The following is a 20,371-nucleotide window of genomic DNA, read 5'->3' on the forward strand; positions in this document are numbered from 1 at the left end:
AGAATCTGAAAAAGAATATATATATTCAGCTACTTTTGAGCTGAACATTGACTTTTATCTAGATCAGAATATATATATTCTTTTTCAGATTCTTTTCCCATGTAGGTTAGTACAAAATATTGAGTAGAGTTCCCTGTGCTATACAGTAGGTCCATGTTGTACATTAAGAAAACCATAATTCAAAAAGAGACATATACCACAATGTTCACTGCAGCACTACTTACAGTAGCCAGGACGTGGAAGCAACCTAAGTGTCCATTGACAGATGAATGGATAAAGAAGATGTGGCACATATATACAATGGAATATTACTCAGCCATAAAAAGAAACAAAATTGAGTTATTTGTAGTGAGGTGGATGGACTTAGAGTCTGTCATACAGAGTGAAGTAAGTCAGAAAGAGAAAAACAAATACCATATGCTAACACATATATATGGAATCTAAAAAGAAAAAAAAATGGTTCTGATGAACCTAGGGGCAGGACAGGAATAAGGACGCAGACATAGAGAATGGACTTGAGGACACGGGGAGGGGGAAGGGTAAGCTGGGACGAACTGAGAGAGTAGCATTGACATATATACACTACCAAATGTAAAATAGATAGCTAGTGGGAAGCAGCCGCATAGCACAGGGAGTTCAGCTCGCTGCTTTGTGACCACATAGAGGGGTGGGATAGGGAGGGTGGGAGGGAGACGCAAGAGGGAGGGAATATGGCGTTATATGTATACATATAGCTGATTCACTTTGTTATACAGCAGAAAGTAACACAACATTGTAAAGCAATTATACTCCAATAAAGATGTTTAAAAAAAGGATATATATATATTCTTTGCTGTGCACCTGAAACTAACACAACATTGTAAATCAACTACAATTAAAAAATTTTTTTAAAGAATAGTATTAAAAATGTACTAGAAAGATATGATAGAATGTGGAAGAGGCAAAATTTGAAGAGATCAAGACTGAGATTTTCACAACTAGAGATTATCATACTAAGCGAAGTAAGTCAGAAAGAGAAAGGCAAATGCCATATGATATCACTTATATGTGTGGAATCTAAAATATGATACAAATGAACCTATCTACGAAATGGAAACAGAATCATGGACATAGAGAACAGACTGGTGGTTGCCAAGGGGGAGAGGGTTGAGGGAGGGATAGAGTGGGAGGATTGGGTTAGCAGATGTAAGCTTTTATATAGAGAATGGATAAACAACAAGGTCCCACTGTATAGCACAGAGAACTATATTCACTATCCTATGATAAACCATAATGGAAAAGACTATTAAAAAAAAGAATATGTATGTATAACTGAATTACTTTGCTGTACAGCGGTAATTAACACAACATTGTAAACTGTACTTAAATTAAAAAAAAAAGACTGAGATTTTCTAGGATTATTGGATGAATGAATGCAAACTTCCAACCATTAAAAAAGAAGCCCATTACCAAGTAAAGTACTCATCTTTGTTCACTATACTTGGCCAAATTACAATGAAGGGATTTTCTACTATTTCTACTCTTATAGAGGTAATCACGTTGTGAAGGAGACGTGATGTTTTCATAATATTGTACTAATTGGGCTTCAAAAGTGGGTAATGTGAAAAACATTCTGCTCAGTTTGCATTTTCTCCATCCACCAAATTCACTGTGCTTCCTTCCACGACATTACTTTGCTGTTGTTAGTAAAAACCCAGGACACACTGGAATCTAGGCTTTAGGGTAATGTTGAAATCCCTGGAACCCCTCAACCACCGGTACAGTGTTTGACACCTAGTGATTGCATAAGGAAGGTTGTTGACTGACAATCAGCATGACCAGGTCAGCAACAACAGGAGATAAGCTTATTGAAAGTGACACGTGAAAGGAAAGAACCTAATTAATTGCGTTTTTCCAGACCTTGAAATACATTTGGCTTTAGCAAAACCATCCTAATACAGATATCCTGTAGCTCAATCACAGGAAGGGCTCAGGTTGTAGTAAAAATAATCTTAGCTAACACTTATGGATCATTTACTATTTGCCAGGCACTGTGCTAAGTGTGTAATGAGGAGAAAACGGGAATTATTTTATATCCTATTCAACAAATGTTCTTTAGCCTACGTAAATGAAAACAAGTTGCTTGCATTCTGCATATGAATTAATGAATCCTAAGCCTAGTGTACTCACCTATTATCATTATAATACCAAAAGTTATCACAAGATAAAATTAAATTTATTTCACTTTAACTTAGAAAAGTAAACTTCATGCTATGAAATTTTTTTAAAAACTGATGAAACTTTGGGGTTGCTGAAATCCTTTTTTTCTGAGTGCAGAAAACACATACATTAAATAAAATGATACCCATGGAGGAATGGTCAGAAAAATGCTTCTCAGTTTACCAGTTTGGTAGGTTGTGAAACCAGATACAGCACAACGTTGGCCTCAGGGCAGCAAGTCTCAAAGTTTAGGGTGCAGCAGCATCACCAAAAAACTTGTAAATAGTGTAGATTCTTGAGCCCAACTGGAAGAATTCTTATTTAGCAGGTTTGGGTTGAGGTCCCTTTTTTCCAGCACCACAGGAAAATGTGGGCAGGTGGTCCATAACATTCCTCACAAAATTCTGTTTTAGGAGAAAGAGCTCTAAGCCCTTCATTTTTTATGAAGCCCAAGAATCCTGAACAACACCAGCTCAACCATAGAAGTGATCCAGTTTGCAAGGGTCCAATTTAGTCTGAATCCCTAAGTGACTCTGATCTGGATCCGTAAGCAAAGGGACAGATCAGAGCCATAATGATTTTCAGGCATAAAGTAAACTGCTATTTATTATTACAGCATCTTTAATAATTGATTCAAAGGCATCACGCACTTAAAGAAATGTTTTCATATGCCTATCTACTTCTTCCCTCCTCCAAAAAGAGAATGGTCTCACCTTTTTATAGTCATGGAAATGAGCCATTTTCCCTTTGCCTTCAACTTCAGATTCAGTTTCAAGAATGGGAAAGAATAATTTGGGCAAAACAGATGCTTGTAACATTTTTATTTGATCTGAAGCATGAGCGGTCAATATGTTTACCTGATTGCATTGCAACCAATTGGACACCAAGGCCTCTTTGAAGTAAAGCACCATGCTGAGTGGCTAAAACCAGGAGGTGGAGAGGCTATGTAAACATCTTCAGTAAAATACAACTGAATTTGCTCTTTCTTTGAAGCAAGTCTTTGAAGTACCCTTTAGGAAATGTTTCCTTAAGATAGAGAATATTACAAGTGATAGATCCTAATTATTACTAAGATAGATACAAAGTTTTGTCATTTCTGTGTAATGTCTGAACCACAAACATTTGCTCTCACTCATAGAGAGACAATCATAAGGGAAAAAACATGAAACAGATTTTATTCAACATCTATTTATCAATCCAGAGTTCTCCTGTCCACTGAATTTCATACTACATGATGTTTACTCCCACGAGTTAACTATACATCCCTTTTCTTCTCGCCAGGGCTTTCTGATGACATTGCAAACTATTCAGCAGTCAACAATTCAGCACAAAGGCATTCGGAGTCACGCTGGCATGTTGTGACAAAATCACACAATTACATGGGATCCGTCCCATTCTGAAAATGCCTAAACAGCAAATGGCAGAAGTAAAAGGAATCAAATGTCAGAGCCAGCACAGTCTGAGAGACTTGAAACTCAGACTCCACGATCCATGGGGAAAGTTTCCTGCTGTGCCATGGAATAAAGGTGCCGGATAGAAAATGACAGCAAGACTTCTAAGAGCACCCCTGGCTTTGCTCTTCCTTGGCCTCTTTGGGATCCTGAAGGCGACAACAATATCGTGCAGAAACGAGGAAGGTGAAGCTGTGGATTGGTAGGTAAATGAAATGTGAGGCTTGCTGCGTGCAGATAGAAAGCCAGAGTACTGGTGGCTAACTGGCGCACTGTGAAGTTCAGGAGGCTTCCACTCCACCTCTCCCCTTAAGAAGAAAGCAAGTTGAAGTGTGTAAATGAGCCACGTGTCCAGATAGGGGTAGGCTTCTGAATGAGGGAGCTTCCCTTTGAGAAAGAGCTTAGCAGCCCCTCGTGGGCCTGATTCATGCTCTCAGCAGGGCAAGGCTGGTGGCCACAGAGGTGCATTAGAGCTGACAGCTTCTCTCAGTTGGCAATTTCCATTAATTGCATTGTGGCTTTCCTAACAGAACCCTTCCAACATCCTTTTAGAGTTGATGAAGGAGAGAGGTTAATTCTTCCCTGACACTGGAGCGTCTCCTTATGTGAAGGAGAAAGAGGGCTTGATGGTACAGAGCACTGTTTGGTTAACCTTGTTTATTGGACAGCACAGGCAGCTGTTGCAGTGGGTGGTAGGTCACCAGTCTCCTGCAGTGTCAAAGAGACGAAACACAGCTTTGCGTTACAGTCATGGATTCTCCGAAAGCTTTAATCACTTTTTCACTCTTTAATTAGGGTGTTTAGGTTTGCCTTTATGGTTGGCAGCAAGCTTTGTGTAAACTTCAGGCTAGAGAACATAGATCCACTCAATCGGTCTCTCAGCAAACAGTTACTGAGCTCACACCAGCCCTGTGCTGAGTGTTGAAAATACAAATATGAACAAAACATAGTTCTTACCCTCGAGGATCTCATAGTTATGTGGTAAGGGCATATATGGGGCATTAGATGGGGCACTGGGGAGGATAGAGCCCAGAAGACTTCTCTGGGGAAGTACTGGGCTGGCCAAAAAGTTCGTTCGGGTTTTTCCATACCATTGCACAGAAAAACCTGAACAAATTTTTTGGCAAACCCAATAGTTTGGAGCTAAGTTTTGAGAACAATTATGAGTTAGTTAGAAAAACAAGGGAGATGCAAGGGCATCTCAAGCCAATGAAGAAGCAATGAGGAGGTCCAGAGGCAATAAGCAGTGGGGAGAGTTTGGAAGCAGTTAAATAAAGTTGGTGCTTTGGGAGAACGTGGGGAAATGGCAGGAGGGGAGAGGGGAGCTTAGAGAGATAGGTGAGAGCCAGGTCATGAGGGGCTTCATGTGCTGAACTGCTGAGTCTGAACTTGACCTTGAAAGGGAGCTACTGAGAGACTTCAAGTGGGGACTTGATAAAGTCAGATTTGCATTTTAGAAAGCCCACTGGCAGTACTCTGAAGACCAACTGGCTGGGGACTAGTCTAGAGTCATGGAAACCAGTAGGACTTCGGCAGTGTTACAGGAGAGAAGAAGTATGGACCCAAGTTAAAGAAGAGGAAATAAAGAGGAAGAACGCCCTGAGAGGACTTGGTAATGGATAGGCACAGGGTAGTAGGAGAGAGGAAGAAGTTAAGAAAGACTTGCAGGTTGCTGGCTTCTGTGACTGTGTGGATGTGTTCCCTAAGAGCAGGGGATGCGTAAAGTTGTCGCAAAATATTACGAACTTGGTTTCGAAAATATGGAGTTGGAGGTCTCTGAGACATCTTTGTATTTGGGTTTATCTAGACCTCAGCATAGAGATCTGGGCTAGAAACAGATTCAGAAATCTTCAGATTATAATTGGAGATGGTCATCCAAGGAAAATGTTTAAAAGCACTAGTCCTTAATTGGTGTGCCATGATAGTTGACAAACATTTCACTGGTGGGCCACCAAATTGTGATCAATATACAAAATTTATTTTTGCCACAACTGAATGGACATATTACTTAGCAATATCTGTCAGAGAGAATGCTGAGCTAAGCAGACAGGGAGGCACAGTCTCGAGCTGCTACAACTACCTGCGAGAGTTAAAGGGTAGAGGAACATGAGGTCAGCATCAAAGAATAATTTCATGTTTCCTGCCATGTGTGAGGACCTGGCCCTGAGAGTAAGAAAGCCTGGACAGGGCAGGAAAGAGCATAAATGGAAGCATAAGACTGATGAGAACCAAGTGAACGTTGAAGCTTTTCTCGGCAGTGTGAGACACTGTTGTGTGGTAATAGTGAATGCATTACAGTGTTTGGTCCAGTGTGAGTATTTGAGGGTTAATCGTGGGGTTTGTGCTATTAAAGAGTGTTTGGCTAGACCGGGTCAATTTTGCCTTCCAGGTACTTTTGACAATGTCTGGAGACATTTTTGATTGGCACGACTTGGGGAGTACTATTGACATCTAATAGGAAGAGGCCAGGGATACTACAATGCACAGAACAGGCTCCCAGAGAACAATGGGGCCCAAAATGTGAATACAGCACATTGAGAAACCCTGGGCTAGATGATCCAAGAATGGCTGAATGCCATGTGGGTCTAACAACCTCTGCTCCCTGTGAGATAACCAAAGGAGATATACAGATAGGAGACAATAGTAAAGAAAGCAAGGCATTTACTTAATTGGCTGGTCTTGGACCTGAATCCTCAATGCAGAGCATTCTGATAAACTGAGCTGAAGAATGTGGCTTAGGCCAGAGGCTCAAGAAAGCCTCCACTGACTCTGATGCCTAAACCCAAATCTCAGACCCAGCCAGCCCGCTACAAAGAGATGAGCATGCCAAGCACCTAAGGCAGCAGAGAAAAACATATCTAAGACCTCTCTAGTCCAGGCCTGGGCCTTGACATTCTCCCCACTGCAGCCTTATAGAATGCGGAAAGAACAGAGAAGCCATTCTCAAAGTATGCGAACTTCTACTACGGGGATCCCACCCCCCAGGCCAGTAAATGTTTTTAGAACATGTACAGTCAGATTTGCATTTCCTTCATTGGGAAGGAGCAACAGTAAGGGTGGAAAAAGAGGCAGAGAGCTTGCGCAAATCCCCTTCCTGAGACTTAGAGGCCTTCTGTGAAACATAAGTGAAATGATACATTTAAGTGCTTGACACAGTGGCTGCCATCAGGGAAACAGTTAGTAAATGTTAGTAATTCATAATTATTTCCTTTGTTAGGTTTACATTTTATAAGTTGCCTAAAAGGCAAGACAAGGAAAGTAGAGAGACTGGGGTAGAGTACCTATACCTAGACTCTGCAACCAGAAGCTGGAGAAGGAGCAAGCAACTAATGAATACCACCAAGAGTGTTTTGGGAAGGACATTACAACAGCTATATGAAGCACATGCTTCCGAGGTATGTTATAGTTAATCATTTATTTGAATCATATAAAATGCATAATACAGACTCCAAGGCTTCCAAAAGATTTTAACTCCTTGTCTACCCAATGCCCAATCCTAGCAACTGGAAGTAAGCTAGCTCAGAATCTGAATCAATCTAATGAAGACCTTAGGGAATACGTCAACATACTCCATAGCAATGCCAAATTGTTGATACATTCGGCACTATGTCCAATGGCATCACTGGGCAAAGTGTGAACTAATTACGTATTGAAATTTTCTGGCTGCCAAACTCTGCCAATGTGCTCAGTACTTGCTATCTTACTCCTTTAATGGAAATAGAGAGAAGAGCCCTCTCCTATGACAATGCAATATAGATCTGTGATCAATATGCCATGAGTTATGGGTTGTTTAAGCCATGGTGGGATGAGTTTGGTGGGAAAAGTAAAGGGTTCCACTTGGTCTTCCTTTTAATTAATCATTTTCAAAATAGTAGGTTGAGAGCTAGGGCTCTAGTTCAAGGCCCTGGAACTAACTTGCCTGAATACGGAGCTTAAACCTGCTATCGGGACTCCATCAGGCAATGAGTTAACTGCCTCAATGTGGGCAGTCTCCCAACATTCCAGGCACCATCTGCTGTTCAGTGACAAGATACTGCTTTTCAACCAGGGGTGACAAGTAAAATCAAACAATAATTAACATCCAATTATACTCATCTATGCATTTCCTAACAATAATTTATGGAGAAGTAAGTATGTAAAATAACTCAGCACTTACAACGTGTTGGGTCTTTACATATGTCAACTAATTTAATCCCCACAACAATACTGAGTTATACTCTAGCACCACTGCATATGTCTATTTGAGCATTTACTGAAAATGTGCAGAGAGCTATCACCTTGTGCACAAATATTCACTTTATTCACCTGTCATTAAGACCAGCCTTCGGAGCCAAGTTACAAAGTCAAAACTTATTTGTAAGCTGTTTGAGTACATGTGATGTTCCAAACACTGTCCTAGAGGCTTTTAGAAATTGTTCATTCTCAGCAACATCCCTGTTTTGAATTAATCGATTATTCTGTAAAAGCAAAACTACCTGTAGCTGCTTGTGCTTTCCAAGGTTGGGGATGGAAAACCTGGAGTATAACCCATCAGTGAGAAAATAAACACATTCTTCCCCTCCCAATCGCAGACTACCCAAGAAGAGAAAGGCCAGAGCAACATTGCAAAGCCTCTGTCATTTATCTTATTTGGGGAAGATGGGTCTTCATTTGGCAAACTATAATAATGATCTTTGGAAGTGCAAAAGTAGCCCCAGAGCCTAGGAGGGCGTGAGAGCTAAACTGCTCTGCAAAATAAAGAAGGGGTAGATGGGAGCTAGGAATTAAAAAGTATACAAAACTTGGAGGGAGATTGGAGGCAGGTCAGCTTGGTGATGTAAAACCATTCAATGTTTCATACCTTCAGTAAAACCTGCTCACACGCAATGTCTTGAGTGGTGGATTCTGGGAAGAAAATGACAGTAAAGGGGCTGATTTCCATGTCTGATTGGCATGGAGCCCAAAGAAGAACAACCGAAAAGACTGAGTGTTCTTTGGAAGTTGGAACTATGTGCCAGAAGTGACTATGAGAACACAACTTCCCCACCTTCTGATCTGGAATTGAACTTCTGACAGAGAGTAGAATGCGAGATCAGACCAACTGGTTTTAAACCTCAAATGTCACGTTATGCCAATATCGGGTTTATGTTGGAAAATATCCCTTCTTTTGCCTTTGTAAATGAGAACCTTCCATATACCTTGATAATAACACTTATCAAACTATATCACAGTTGCCTATATTTACCTGATTATTCCCTGCTAGACTGGGGGCAGAGACCGTACCCTTCTTATTCAACATCCAGTAGTCGAAATAATACCCAACATAAGTGTTAAAGGAATAAAGATGTCCTGGGAATTCGCTGGTGGTCCAGTGGTTAGGACTCCGTGCTTCCACTGCCGGGGGCCTGGGATGGACCCCAAACCCTGGTGAGGAACTAAGATCCTGCAAGCCACGAGGCCAAAAAAAAAAAAAAAAAGGTCTAGAGGCACGAGCCTAGGTCTGCCTATTCTTTTTTTTAAATTTTTATTTTATATTGGACCATAGTTGATTAACAATATTGTGTTAGTTTCAGGTGTACAGCAAAGTGATTCAGTTATACATATACATGTATCCTTTTTCAAATTCTTTTCCCATTTAGGTTATTACAGAATATTGAGCAGAGTTCCCTGTGCTACACAGTAGGTCCTTGTTATATCTATCCTAAATATAGCAGTGTGTACATGTCAATCCCAAACTCCCAATCTATCCCTCCTCCCCATCCTTCCCCCCCTGGTAACCATAAGTTTGTTCTGTAAGTCTGTGAGTCTGTTTCTGTTTTGTAAATAAGTTCATTAGTATCAATTTTTTTAGATTCTGCATATAAGGGATATCATATGATGTTGTCTTTCTCTGCCTGACTTACTTCACTTAGTATGATAATCTCCAGGTCCTATTCTTAGTTCATGATTTTTCCCCTTTATGAGAGAGCCTCTTTTCACTAGAGCTACATCCCATTTACCTTAGCTGGCTGTTATACCTCTGGTTAGAATGATAAACTTCATCTATTAGAAGAATTAAGTTCCTTACCGAATTTTCCCAGAGGCCTTCCGCATTGTACCCCAAAGGCACACAATGGCCTTGTTACTGCATTCCATACAGGCTCATAGAATAACTAACTGTCAGAGTTCTCCAGTGGAGAATCTGAACGCCAACAGTAGCGATGGTCAATTACGGAAAATGCAGGTAAGAAAACAGCTTACTTTTCTAAATATTCCTAAACATAGTAGCCAAGAATGCTGTAGAGACTATGTTGTGCCTTTTTTAAAAAAATGGTTTTAGATTATATCAAATAATGAAGCAACTGTAAGAAACTCAGTTATTGATTTTTTTTCTGAGAGACAAGCAAGGGTCTTTTTTTAAGGGGATGGGTTGTCCTTTCCTGCTTTTAATTATGTCACTGAGACTTTTTAATATTGACATCATTGGCTTCATTAAAAGTCACTGCATCATGACACAACTGAAATGGAATGACACAGAACAAATATAAGCAAGTTTCCAAAACATGACAAAGAGATACTATCAAAATAATAGCTTCATTTTGACTCAGAGATTTGACCAACTGTTTGGAGAATGTACTCGCATGTTGCTTTACCAGAGGAAATCCATTATCACATTCAATTATACCACTTTTTTTAAGCAGGAAAATGTCAAGTTGAAAAGGTGAAGTGACAGGAGAAATGGATTGAAGAAAAATCCTCCCCTATCAGGGAGGTAGTAGAAGCAGAGAATGAGGAATCCTGATTAAACAGGAAGTTATGACCAAGCAGCGAAGCACAAAGTAGGCAGAGGAAATCAGACCCTGACAGCCAATTCTGCATTGTGCCTATAATATCAATGGAGAGAGCTTAGCTGTAATCCTTGGCTGGTTGTTCCTACTGCATTTCCTGAACAAATATTTAAGTACCCCTTTATTATACACTAGTTGCCAGATCAGAAACATGGGTCCAAAATAATTGAAATAGGAATATTGCCCTCACACACACATCACAATGCACAGGGCTCCTGTCACACAAGACAAAAATCATGCATGGTTGAGAATGGACTTCTTGTCCCTTGTCTTGCACGTCACAGAATTCATATCGATGGGAAAGCTGCCTATTAGGGGAATGGATGACTTCTCATGTGTATTAATGAAAGTTCCGTATTGCAGGCCGGTAGCTGGTAGAAATGTTGTGAGCATTTATGAGTGAAAGATTTATGCCATTATAACCCTAAAATGTTCCTGCAGGATAACAACACAGCCTATCTAATATACAATGATGGAGTCCCTAAATTCATGAATTACAGCAGAAAGTATGGACATACCAAAGGTATGACAAAGGCTCTTATTTTCTCTTTCCTACTGGAAATCAGTATTTTCTTAAACATTCCATCTTCAGTAGTCTTATACTCCATACTAAAAAGATAGCTTTTCTTTTTAATGGTCTGAGTTATCAAAATGAGTGATTTCTGTGTCACAGGTTATAATGATATACTTTGACTTTGCAATATCCTTCTCACAAATCCCATTTTATTTCTTAATGTATCTTTTAATATATACTTTAAAGAAGAAATCCAAGTATTGACTACTGGGAATACCAGTGAAACTATATATGTGTGTGTGTGTGTGTATACTGTACACACATTTTAGGTTTATAGAGGTATAATTTGCATAGAGTAAAATTCACCCTTCTTAGTGTCAAGTTCCATTTGAAATACAGTAAACATTTTTGAAAAAGTATTTTTAAATAATTTTTATATTATAGTAATTTTTGTTGTTATATATTTTGTTCTATAATTATAATAATTTTTATTATAGTGATTTTTGGTATTTTTTGATTTATAAACTATGTATATATATATGTGTGTTATTGAAAAATTCAAAATGATAGTAAACAAAAAATCTGTAATCCTAATACTCATTAGATAATTACACTTAATACTTTCTACTTTTTCTATGATACATATTTTGAAACATTTTTATAAAACTATTGTAATGACTACTTCGAACTTTTTTTAACTTAATATACCGTGAATAACTTTCCACGGCAACAAGTATCCTTCAGAAGGTTCCAAACTCAAATGCCTTCAGAAGCAGGCAAGTGATGTCAGCAAGCCAAGGGGGCTGAACTGGCAGGTAACTAGAGAACTGGAGAGTATATACTTGGTCTAAGGAAGCAGTTACTACTCAGCTTGTCTTATGGGAATGCAATTTTTCCAGAGAAAATTAGAGTTTGTGGGAAATCTCCCCAGTTTTTAAATGTTGGTAATAAATTCAAAGTTTTAAAAAATACTCTGCAAGCATAATAATATGTATCTGCAGGCTAGATTTGGCCTGTGGGCTGCCTGTTTGCAACCTCTGATTAAGAACATCATTTGTAATGGCTGTCAATGTCATGAGCATTGAAAGCCTTTGATTTAGCTAAGTTGCCTTCCTGATGGTCCTATTTGCATGGAACCCAACAATTTTTATAACATGCCGCATTCTGCAACCTCTCCTTTACCAACCTCCCACCACCATTTTCGCTCCACCCTGTTAGTTGATACAAGGGTTTAGATAAAAGACTGGAAAAGGAGTGGGACCTGATATCACATTGGGGAGTTCCCTGCCAACAGGTGTCCCGACATCCTGTGGCATTTGTACCAGGAAGTTAGGATTTCAGACAAACAGCAATACTCATCTGGGCCGAAGAGAGTCCCTGAAGATCATCCAGCTCTGTGAGGCAACTGAACTTTGAACATTTTCCATCTCGACACAGGTATTGATTCCATAGCCGCTGACAAAGTCACTGACAAATACTCTCCTTCCTTAAAGTGTGTTCTTTGAAAAAGAAATAACTGGCAGGCATTTGGTTTCTACTCTAACACTAAGGCAAACATGACTTTTATGTCTCCATGGTCATATGCAAACTGGAAAGTCTAGTTAGCATACCAAAACTGTCTTGATATATTTATAAACACAGAAATAGTCATAGATGCCTGTTGGACAGGGTTCTTTGTGCCATGTCACAAGATGATGAAAATCCTTCTGTTTTCTTCTTTTCTGGCTTTCATGTTAGTCTGCTCTGGAGATTTTTACTAAATACAATTAACTGGGGTGCTTTAGAACATGGCTTCCCTGGTTTTTTTCTCTCTGCCTCTTTTTTCAAGCTTGTGGAACTGGGCGAATTCTGCACCTAAATGAGCATCAGTTTCTCACAATAAATTACTGCAAGTACGTGTTTTCATTTGATATTTTCTCTTTCAACTCTGCTTTTTAGCTGGCTTTTGAAAATAGCATAGCTGCTTAGCAGTAAAGACATTATCTGAAGCTTGCCAGGTGACTACATAGTCTAACAAGGTCAAATTCCAATTAAGCAAATTTGCATTCTGCCAAAACAAATTTTCCTTGTAGTTTCAACATGAAATGCCTCTCAACTCTTCACAGGGTGGTTGTCCTAGCTCCCTTTTGTGGTGGGTTATTAACAGTAATGGGGCAATATGATGTGTCCCTGAATTGGTTTTGAAATTATTGAAAAAGAGCGTGATCCTTGTAATTATTAGCCTAATAAAAAATTAGCCTGAAGTATAAAGGGCTTAAATGTTGTAGCTTTGAACTCTGTATTTTTAAAGGAGCTTTGTTTTTCTAATTTATCTGTATTTACTGTATCTTTGGTAGGTTTACTTCTGTGGAACAGAATCCAGGGGTTCTGGTTGATTCATTCCATTCCCCATTTTCCTCCAATTCCTGAAGAAGGCTATGATTATCCACCCACAGGGAGACGAAATGGACAAACGGGCATCTGCATAACTTTCAAGTACAACCAGTATGAAGCAATAGGTAACACTAGAGTGTGTAAAAAGAGAGAGAGAGAGAGAGAGAGAGAGAGAGATAACAATATTGAAGAAGGGATTTGGAAATATATTAATAAATTTATCACTTCATTTGCTTCTCTATTCATAAACCCACTGATACCTAGATTCTAATATTGGCTTTGGTGAGATCTCGGGCAGGCTCACTTACTGGATCTCAGTTTCCTGGTCCACCAATGAAGTCTTTGAACTTGATCAGAGGCAGTAGTTTCAAATATCTACAGGGGCCAGGCAGGTAACAAAACTGGGTGACACAGGTGGACATTGCATGGGCAGTGGGGACAGTGACAAACTGGGTTGTTGACTCTCCCCTAGCTTCCCTCAAAAGCTTCAGCTCCATTATACTGTGGTTCTGTGGGAATACAGACCTACATCTCCATATTTTTTAGAGGAAGCAGAAACCTAGGGGAGGATGTAAGAATAGAAGAGAGGGAAGGAAAGAGAGAGATAGATCCTCTGATTTTCAAATATGGTCTCAATCTTATTTATTTTTTAAATTGTGTAGACCTCATGTTGCCTATAGGCCACCAACATGACACTCTGAGCCTAAACCAGATGATCTTCTCTTAAGATCTCAAGCTCAAAGGGCCAAAAATACTTGGATTTGGAAAATCCAAAGTAGGAATGGGGAAGAGAAGTAGGAATGGTATTTTACCAATCACTTTTTACTGAGGAAGCTGCTAAATAGTAAAGAGTGATTTGCCTCTGGATATAGGAGGTTTAGAATATTTTTGTTTTTTATCAAATTTCCATCTTATGGAAAGGATTACTGAGCCTCTCACCCAAATTAAGCCCTAGTCTAACTAGCTGAGTTCCTATAATGATTAGAGAGCTTAATAGCATAGAGATTAGGTGTGCATGCTGATGAGTTGGTCATTCTTGGAGCTGGATGATCAGTACACGGGTGTTCTCTACTTTTGTATGTGTACACATGGGAGAAAAAACACATAGCCTCCAAGGCCAGACTGCCTGGGCTTGAATACCAACTCCTTCAGTTACAAGCTTTATAACCTTGGGCATGTGACATAAATTCTCCATTAATTTATCTATAAAATGAGGATAATGATAAAAGAACTTACCTAATAATAAGGTTGTTCTTATGATTAAATTAGTAAACTCACATAATAATGCCTGGAAAGTAGGGAGTGTCAACTATTTTAACCAAAAGTTTGAAGGCTATTGGCTTAAAGAAGGGAATACTTTTGTTTTTGTTTTTCGTTCTGTTTAGTTTTTTAATTCACAACAAGATCTAAAATACCAGCAAGCATTTCCATTTGTGTCTTAATTCTCAACTTTTCTTTATCGTTTCTTGATTCAGATTCTCAGCTCTTGGTCTGCAACCCAAACGTTTATAGCTGTTCCATCCCAGTAACCTTTCATCAGGAGCTCGTTCACATGCCCCAGCTGTGTGCCAGATCCAGCTCATCAGAGATCCCTGGCTGGCATCTCACCACACTTCAGTCAGCCCAGGGACAAAAATTCCTCCATTTTGCAAAGTCTGATTCTTTTCTTGACGGTATGAAAGGCCATCATCAAACAATATGCTATTACACTGCTGCTGGACTCACTTTGGATTGCAAAGAGGAAATATTCTGATTATTCAGGGGAGTAGAAGTAGAAAAGGAGGGAGGACAAAGAAAGAAAAGGGAGAAGGGACACCAAGGGCCAATTAAAATATTAGCCACTTGAATAGAAGGGCTGCTGATCCAACCACAAAAGTATCTCACAACCATCTAGGCCAGAGGCCAGTAAAAACTCAGTCTCCAGCCTCAGCTGGGCACAGAACCAAGCTGTCTCCTTTTTCTTTCACTCCCTAAGTAGTTATTTTAAGCCTTCCTTACCCTCAAGTCCTGCCTCTTCACCTTTTCCTTCATAGAGAGAATAGAAATCACCAGGAAGAAACCACTTCAAGAGCACACCCCACCCTCAACAATCTAAGCTATTTTCATTCTTTTCTTTTACCAGTTTTCTCTCATCCAAACAGAAGCAGTGCACCCCCTGTGCCCTGGAACCTATCCCAGCCTCAGAATACTTTCATAAACTCAACCTGTTCTCCCTCTTCTACTTCAGCTCTCCTGCTCTACAAGCCCCTTAGAATATAAACATTCCTAAAAACCCTCCCTCAATTCTAGATTCCCTATATCTCTGGTTTTTTTCTTCTAAATTTACTTTTAGAAAACTCTTCAGGGTCTTTACTTGCTCACTGCTCCTTGACTACAGTCTTGCTTCTCTGTCTGTAGACATTACAGTCTCTCCCCAGTCACCAATGGCCATCTTAATTGACCTCACTGTCTTCCTTCCTTCCTTCCAACTTCCTTCCTTCCGTCCTTCCTTCCTTCCGTCCTTCCTTCCTTCCATCCTTCCTTCCTTCCTAACTTCCTTCCTTCCTAACTTCCTTCCTTCCATCCTTCCTTCCTTCCTTCCGTCCTTCCTTCCTAACTTCTTACCTTCCTTCCTTCCTAACTTACTTCATTCGTTCCTTCATTCCTTCCTTCCTTCCTTCCATCCTTCCTTCCCTCCTAACTTCCTTCCTTCCTTCCTTTAATGTTGAATAAAATTTACTGAATGCCTACTACTTGCCTGTGTTAGGCATTAGAGATCCCAAAATTAACAGGACAGAAATAGCTTCTGCAGAATTTGGCACAGTTGGAACCCTTTCTTTTTTGAAACATTCTCCTCCCTGAGTTTTGGAAGTATACAGTCTTTTGGTCTTCCTCCCACTTCTTATAAGTCTCTTCTGCCAGGTCCTCCTCCTCTGCATACTCCTTACGTGACTAGGTTGCCCTGTGGTCCTCTACTCACCCTTATTGCATATACATATTCCTGCTAGGCCATTCCCAAGTCTAGATCTCCACCCTAGACCTCTGTTCTGACAGATGTATTCATCAGTGAGTGGGATATTTCTGCTCACAGGGTGGCACAGCCACACAAAATTCAACATGCCAAACTCATTTCATCATTATTCCTAACATATCTCACTCTTTTTCTCACATTCTGCATGGTCCCCTAGAACTCTTGACCCCTCTTTTTTTCTCTTCCCCCTTATCAAATCATCAAATTAAATCAGTTCCCGGTCCTTAATAACTCACATTTTTCTTACCCCCTCTAAAGTTTCTGCCATGGCCACGGCTCACACCTGTGTTTGTTACCACACTTATTGTGACAAGCTGGTGTTTTTCCTCTCTCTAATCTAATGTAGCCTTCCCAATTCATCCTGCACATTGCTTCTCAATTGATATTTATGATCATAAATCAGTTTCTATTAAGTCCCCACTAACACTCCTTAAAAAAATTTCCCATTGATTTCAGGAAAATTCAAACACTTCGGCATGGTTTATAAAGATCTCTAGACGCTAGCCTCTGGCTACTGCTCTATACTTATTCTTTCCAAAGGTCTTTTCAGGACAAAAACCTATATTGCTCCCTTGTATGTGTGGAATAGAAGACGTTTTCAGAGACCAATATCATCCTAGTAATAATGATAATAACTTTTATTCGCATATCACTTTAGCGTTTACAAAATGTTCTCCTATCCACTCTCTCAGTCACGTTGTTATTATTGTGCTTGTGACATCCACATATCAGGGATGAGTGATGATTCTATTCCTGAGGATATTTTCAGGGATTTATCTAAGTTTAAATACTAACCTCACTATTTTTCTCTTTATAAACTCTAGACATCTTTGCAGCCTGGATGGCTCAACGGTTGAAGACGCACTTGCTAACAGAAACCTGGCAGCGAAAGAGACAAGAGCTTCCTTCAAACTGCTCCCTTCCTTACCATGTCTACAATGTCAAGGCAATTAAGTTATCTAGACAATCTTATTTCAGCTCTTATCAGGATCATGCCAAATGGTGTATTTCCCAAAAGGGCACCAAAAATCGCTGGACATGTATTGGAGACCTAAATCGGAGCCCACACCAAGCCTTCAGAAGTGGAGGATTCATTTGTACTCAGAATCAGCGTATTTACCAAGCATTCCAAGGATTAGTTTTATATTATGAGAACTGTAACTAAACTTGGTGAAAGGACATATGTGCTATCATTTTCAACACTGATATGGGATCTTCTTCTACTAGATCTATTCTTCATATATTAAAAGCCTGTGAATTTACTTATGGTCCACATACCATCAAATAAAATGTTTTTCTCCCATGCTTACCATTTTATCTTCCAAACAGTGGCAATTTATCTACTTAGCATGTATTTATTTATTTATTTATTTTTTACATCCTTATTGGAGTATAATTGCTTTACAATGGTGTGTTAGTTTCTACTTTATAACAAAGTGAATCAGCTATACATATACTTTTATCCCTATATCTCCTCCCTCTTGCGGCTCCCTCTCACCCTCCCTACCCCACCCCTCTACTTAGCATTTATATGCCATAAACACACTCTGTTATGTATATCTAAAGTGAGAATAGAAGGAGTGAAAGGAAAAATTTTGTTCCAGATTAGTTAGCTCTCAATTGTCCATGGATTGACTGGCCATCTCTTAGAGTAATTTCATCTTCACAAAGAATTCCCTGACTGTCCTCCTCACCCCTTTTTGAAGAAAAAAACATTTCTATCTCTGTATATCAAACTACTTAGTCATTCATATTCCTCCTAGAGTTCTTTTCAATGGTTTATGGTCAAGTCTAATTGGTCATTCTTGAGCTACTACTTACTAACTGTATGATCTTGGACCATTCACCTGAACTCTCTGAGCCTTGGTTTTCTTCTCTATGAAATGGAGATAATATCTAGGTATCTTCAAGCAAATAGCACAGATCCTGGCCCAGTTGACACTTAAAAGACTGATGGAATTTTAATGTGAATCCCCCTACAGTGAGAAAAGACAAAAGAAAGTTTAGAAATGAGTAATATTTTTCCAAAAGGAAAAAATAAGTCAGGGACTTCTCTGGTGGTGCAGTAGTTAAGACTCCATGCTCTCAATGCAGGGGGTCCGGGTTCGATCCCTGGTCAGGGAAGTAGATCCCACATGCATGCCACAACTAAGAGTTCGCATGTGACAACTAAGGAGCTCGCCTGCTGCAACTAAGGCAACCAAATAAACAAAATTTTAAAAATAAATAAATAAAATACTTTATAAAAAAATAAAATGAAATAAGTGACAGCCAAAAAAAAGAAAAAAGAAAAAAAGAATTCAGATTAGGAGAAAGAAATAAAACAACCCACCAACTTGGGGGGAAATAAAGAAGTGTAACATAAGGAAATCAGAATCAAATCTAGTAAGCTTAATTTCAGTGTGTTTCATTATCTGGAATTCTTATCACTAAATATAACTATTATATAAGTGAATAATAATAAATTTGTATTAAGCACTCATTGTTTAATAAAATTTGAAACATGGTTCCTAATTTCAAGAAGCTTACAATCTAACAAAAGTAATCATAAGAATAACTAAAGCTAGCGCTTATCGAGTATTTACTATGTAGTAAACAGTCAACCCACATTTTCTTATTTGATCTTCATAACAGTGCTATGCAGTAGGAACTGTTATAATCCTTATTTTACTGACAAGGAACCGGAGGCCTACAGAGTTTCAGTAACTTGTCTACTATCACAGAGGTCTATCTGACCTCTAAGACTATGCTCTTAACTTCTATTTCAAGACACAAGTTTTAAAAAATGATGTGATATAGGATAATACATATCTTGAGGTCTTAATCAACCAAAATTCATAGGACATAATGGCACTGGTTCAATGGAAAGCAGAGAAAAAAAACAAAGTTTGTCTTCCTGTAAGAAGCAAGCATAAGTGATGGGAATGTTGAATACTAGCTAACTAACTTACATGCTTGAAAACATAAGGAGTTTTGAAAAATATGTTTTAGCTTTGCAGAGAGCATCTGAGCATAAATAATTCCAATAAAATCAGATTAGAAGAGTACAAAATCCGACTTTAAAAATGAAGAGGATAAAAATGTTACTGAGCCCAATCTTGGTAATAAATTTTGGTGAAGCCAGCCAGGAGCTCTGCTGCTTATGGCCCGCCAGCCCTGGTTGAGGAATTTTCGTGTAAGGCCCTAGCAGTTGCCAGGACCACTTGTCCTGAGGATCTTCCCTTCGAAATTCCCTGAAGTGGCACCAGCTGCCCCAGCACTTGGCAGTTGGAGCAAGGAATCAACATTTGGGAGCCAATGGTCTCCATATAGTAAGGTAAGTCGCTCCGGTATGTACAACTGGGAACATTTTCTCCTCTCAGTTAGGGCTTTTCCTTTAAGGGAAAAGCCAATTTGTTCATTTGATTGGGGTACCCTGTTGGAAAGGGGAATTATTGTTGGACTCTACCTGATTTGTAAACTGGTTCGTTGGCTTTTGTTTTGCATTCATTCATGATGGAATCTGTTTGTGTTTTTGGTATTGGAATTTGCTTGTGCTTTTTGTGTTTTGTTGTTCTTGAACTTATAAATATGGGAAATATTCCATCTGTCCCTAAGGAAAGCCCTTTGGGGTGTATCTTAAATAAATGGGCAAAATATAGCTGTGGGTCTATGACTAAGGAAGAGAGGATATTCTATTGTAATCGTGTGTGGGCCCAATATATGTTAGGATGAGGAGAGTGATGGTCCTTGAATGGCTCACTTAATTATTATACAATCTTGCAATTAGAATTGTTTTGTAAAAGAGCAGGTAGAAATGATGGGATTCCTTACACAGAAGCATTTATGCTATTGCATCAGGAGGAAAAGAGGTCAGAAGGCTCCCGCCTTATGGTACAGCAGTCTAAAAGGAAAACCAAGGGAAAACCTGCTCTTCAAGAGGGAGAGGGTGAAAGTGAGAGTGAGGACATGTTATTCCAAAACTTAAACGCCCCCTCCAGCCAATCAGACTCCCCCACTGGCCAAGCAGGCTGCACCA

General features: G+C 39.3%; 2 protein-coding genes across 3 annotated transcripts in view; one reads left to right on the forward strand and one right to left on the reverse strand.

Moving 5' to 3' along the window:
- Nucleotides 1–2,987, reverse strand: part of LOC118890940 (uricase) — a 41,258-nt gene extending 38,271 nt beyond the window's left edge. The window contains exon 1 of one of the 2 annotated variants that reach the window (XM_036844416.1): nucleotides 2,913–2,969. Coding sequence is in view for 1 of the 2 variants with exons in the window: in XM_036844407.1 (XP_036700302.1) it covers nucleotides 2,913–2,939 (27 nt within the window). In the remaining variant the exon portion in view is untranslated. Of the gene's footprint in view, nucleotides 1–2,912 lie in introns of both variants that reach the window. The other variant, XM_036844407.1, reaches the window with a different exon arrangement.
- A 484-nt stretch (nucleotides 2,988–3,471) lies between these two features.
- DNASE2B (deoxyribonuclease 2 beta) lies at nucleotides 3,472–17,580 on the forward strand. Its single transcript, XM_036867016.1, has 6 exons — nucleotides 3,472–3,852; nucleotides 6,868–7,045; nucleotides 10,898–10,979; nucleotides 13,307–13,468; nucleotides 14,819–15,016; nucleotides 17,178–17,580. The coding sequence occupies exons 1-6, from the start codon at nucleotides 3,740–3,742 to the stop codon at nucleotides 17,516–17,518; spliced, it is 1,074 nt and encodes a 357-aa protein (XP_036722911.1). The 5' UTR covers nucleotides 3,472–3,739; the 3' UTR covers nucleotides 17,519–17,580.
- Nucleotides 17,581–20,371: the final 2,791 nt, after the last annotated feature.

This window comes from Balaenoptera musculus, chromosome 1 (assembly GCF_009873245.2).
Source record: "Balaenoptera musculus isolate JJ_BM4_2016_0621 chromosome 1, mBalMus1.pri.v3, whole genome shotgun sequence".
Taxonomy (NCBI): Eukaryota; Metazoa; Chordata; class Mammalia; order Artiodactyla; family Balaenopteridae; genus Balaenoptera; species Balaenoptera musculus.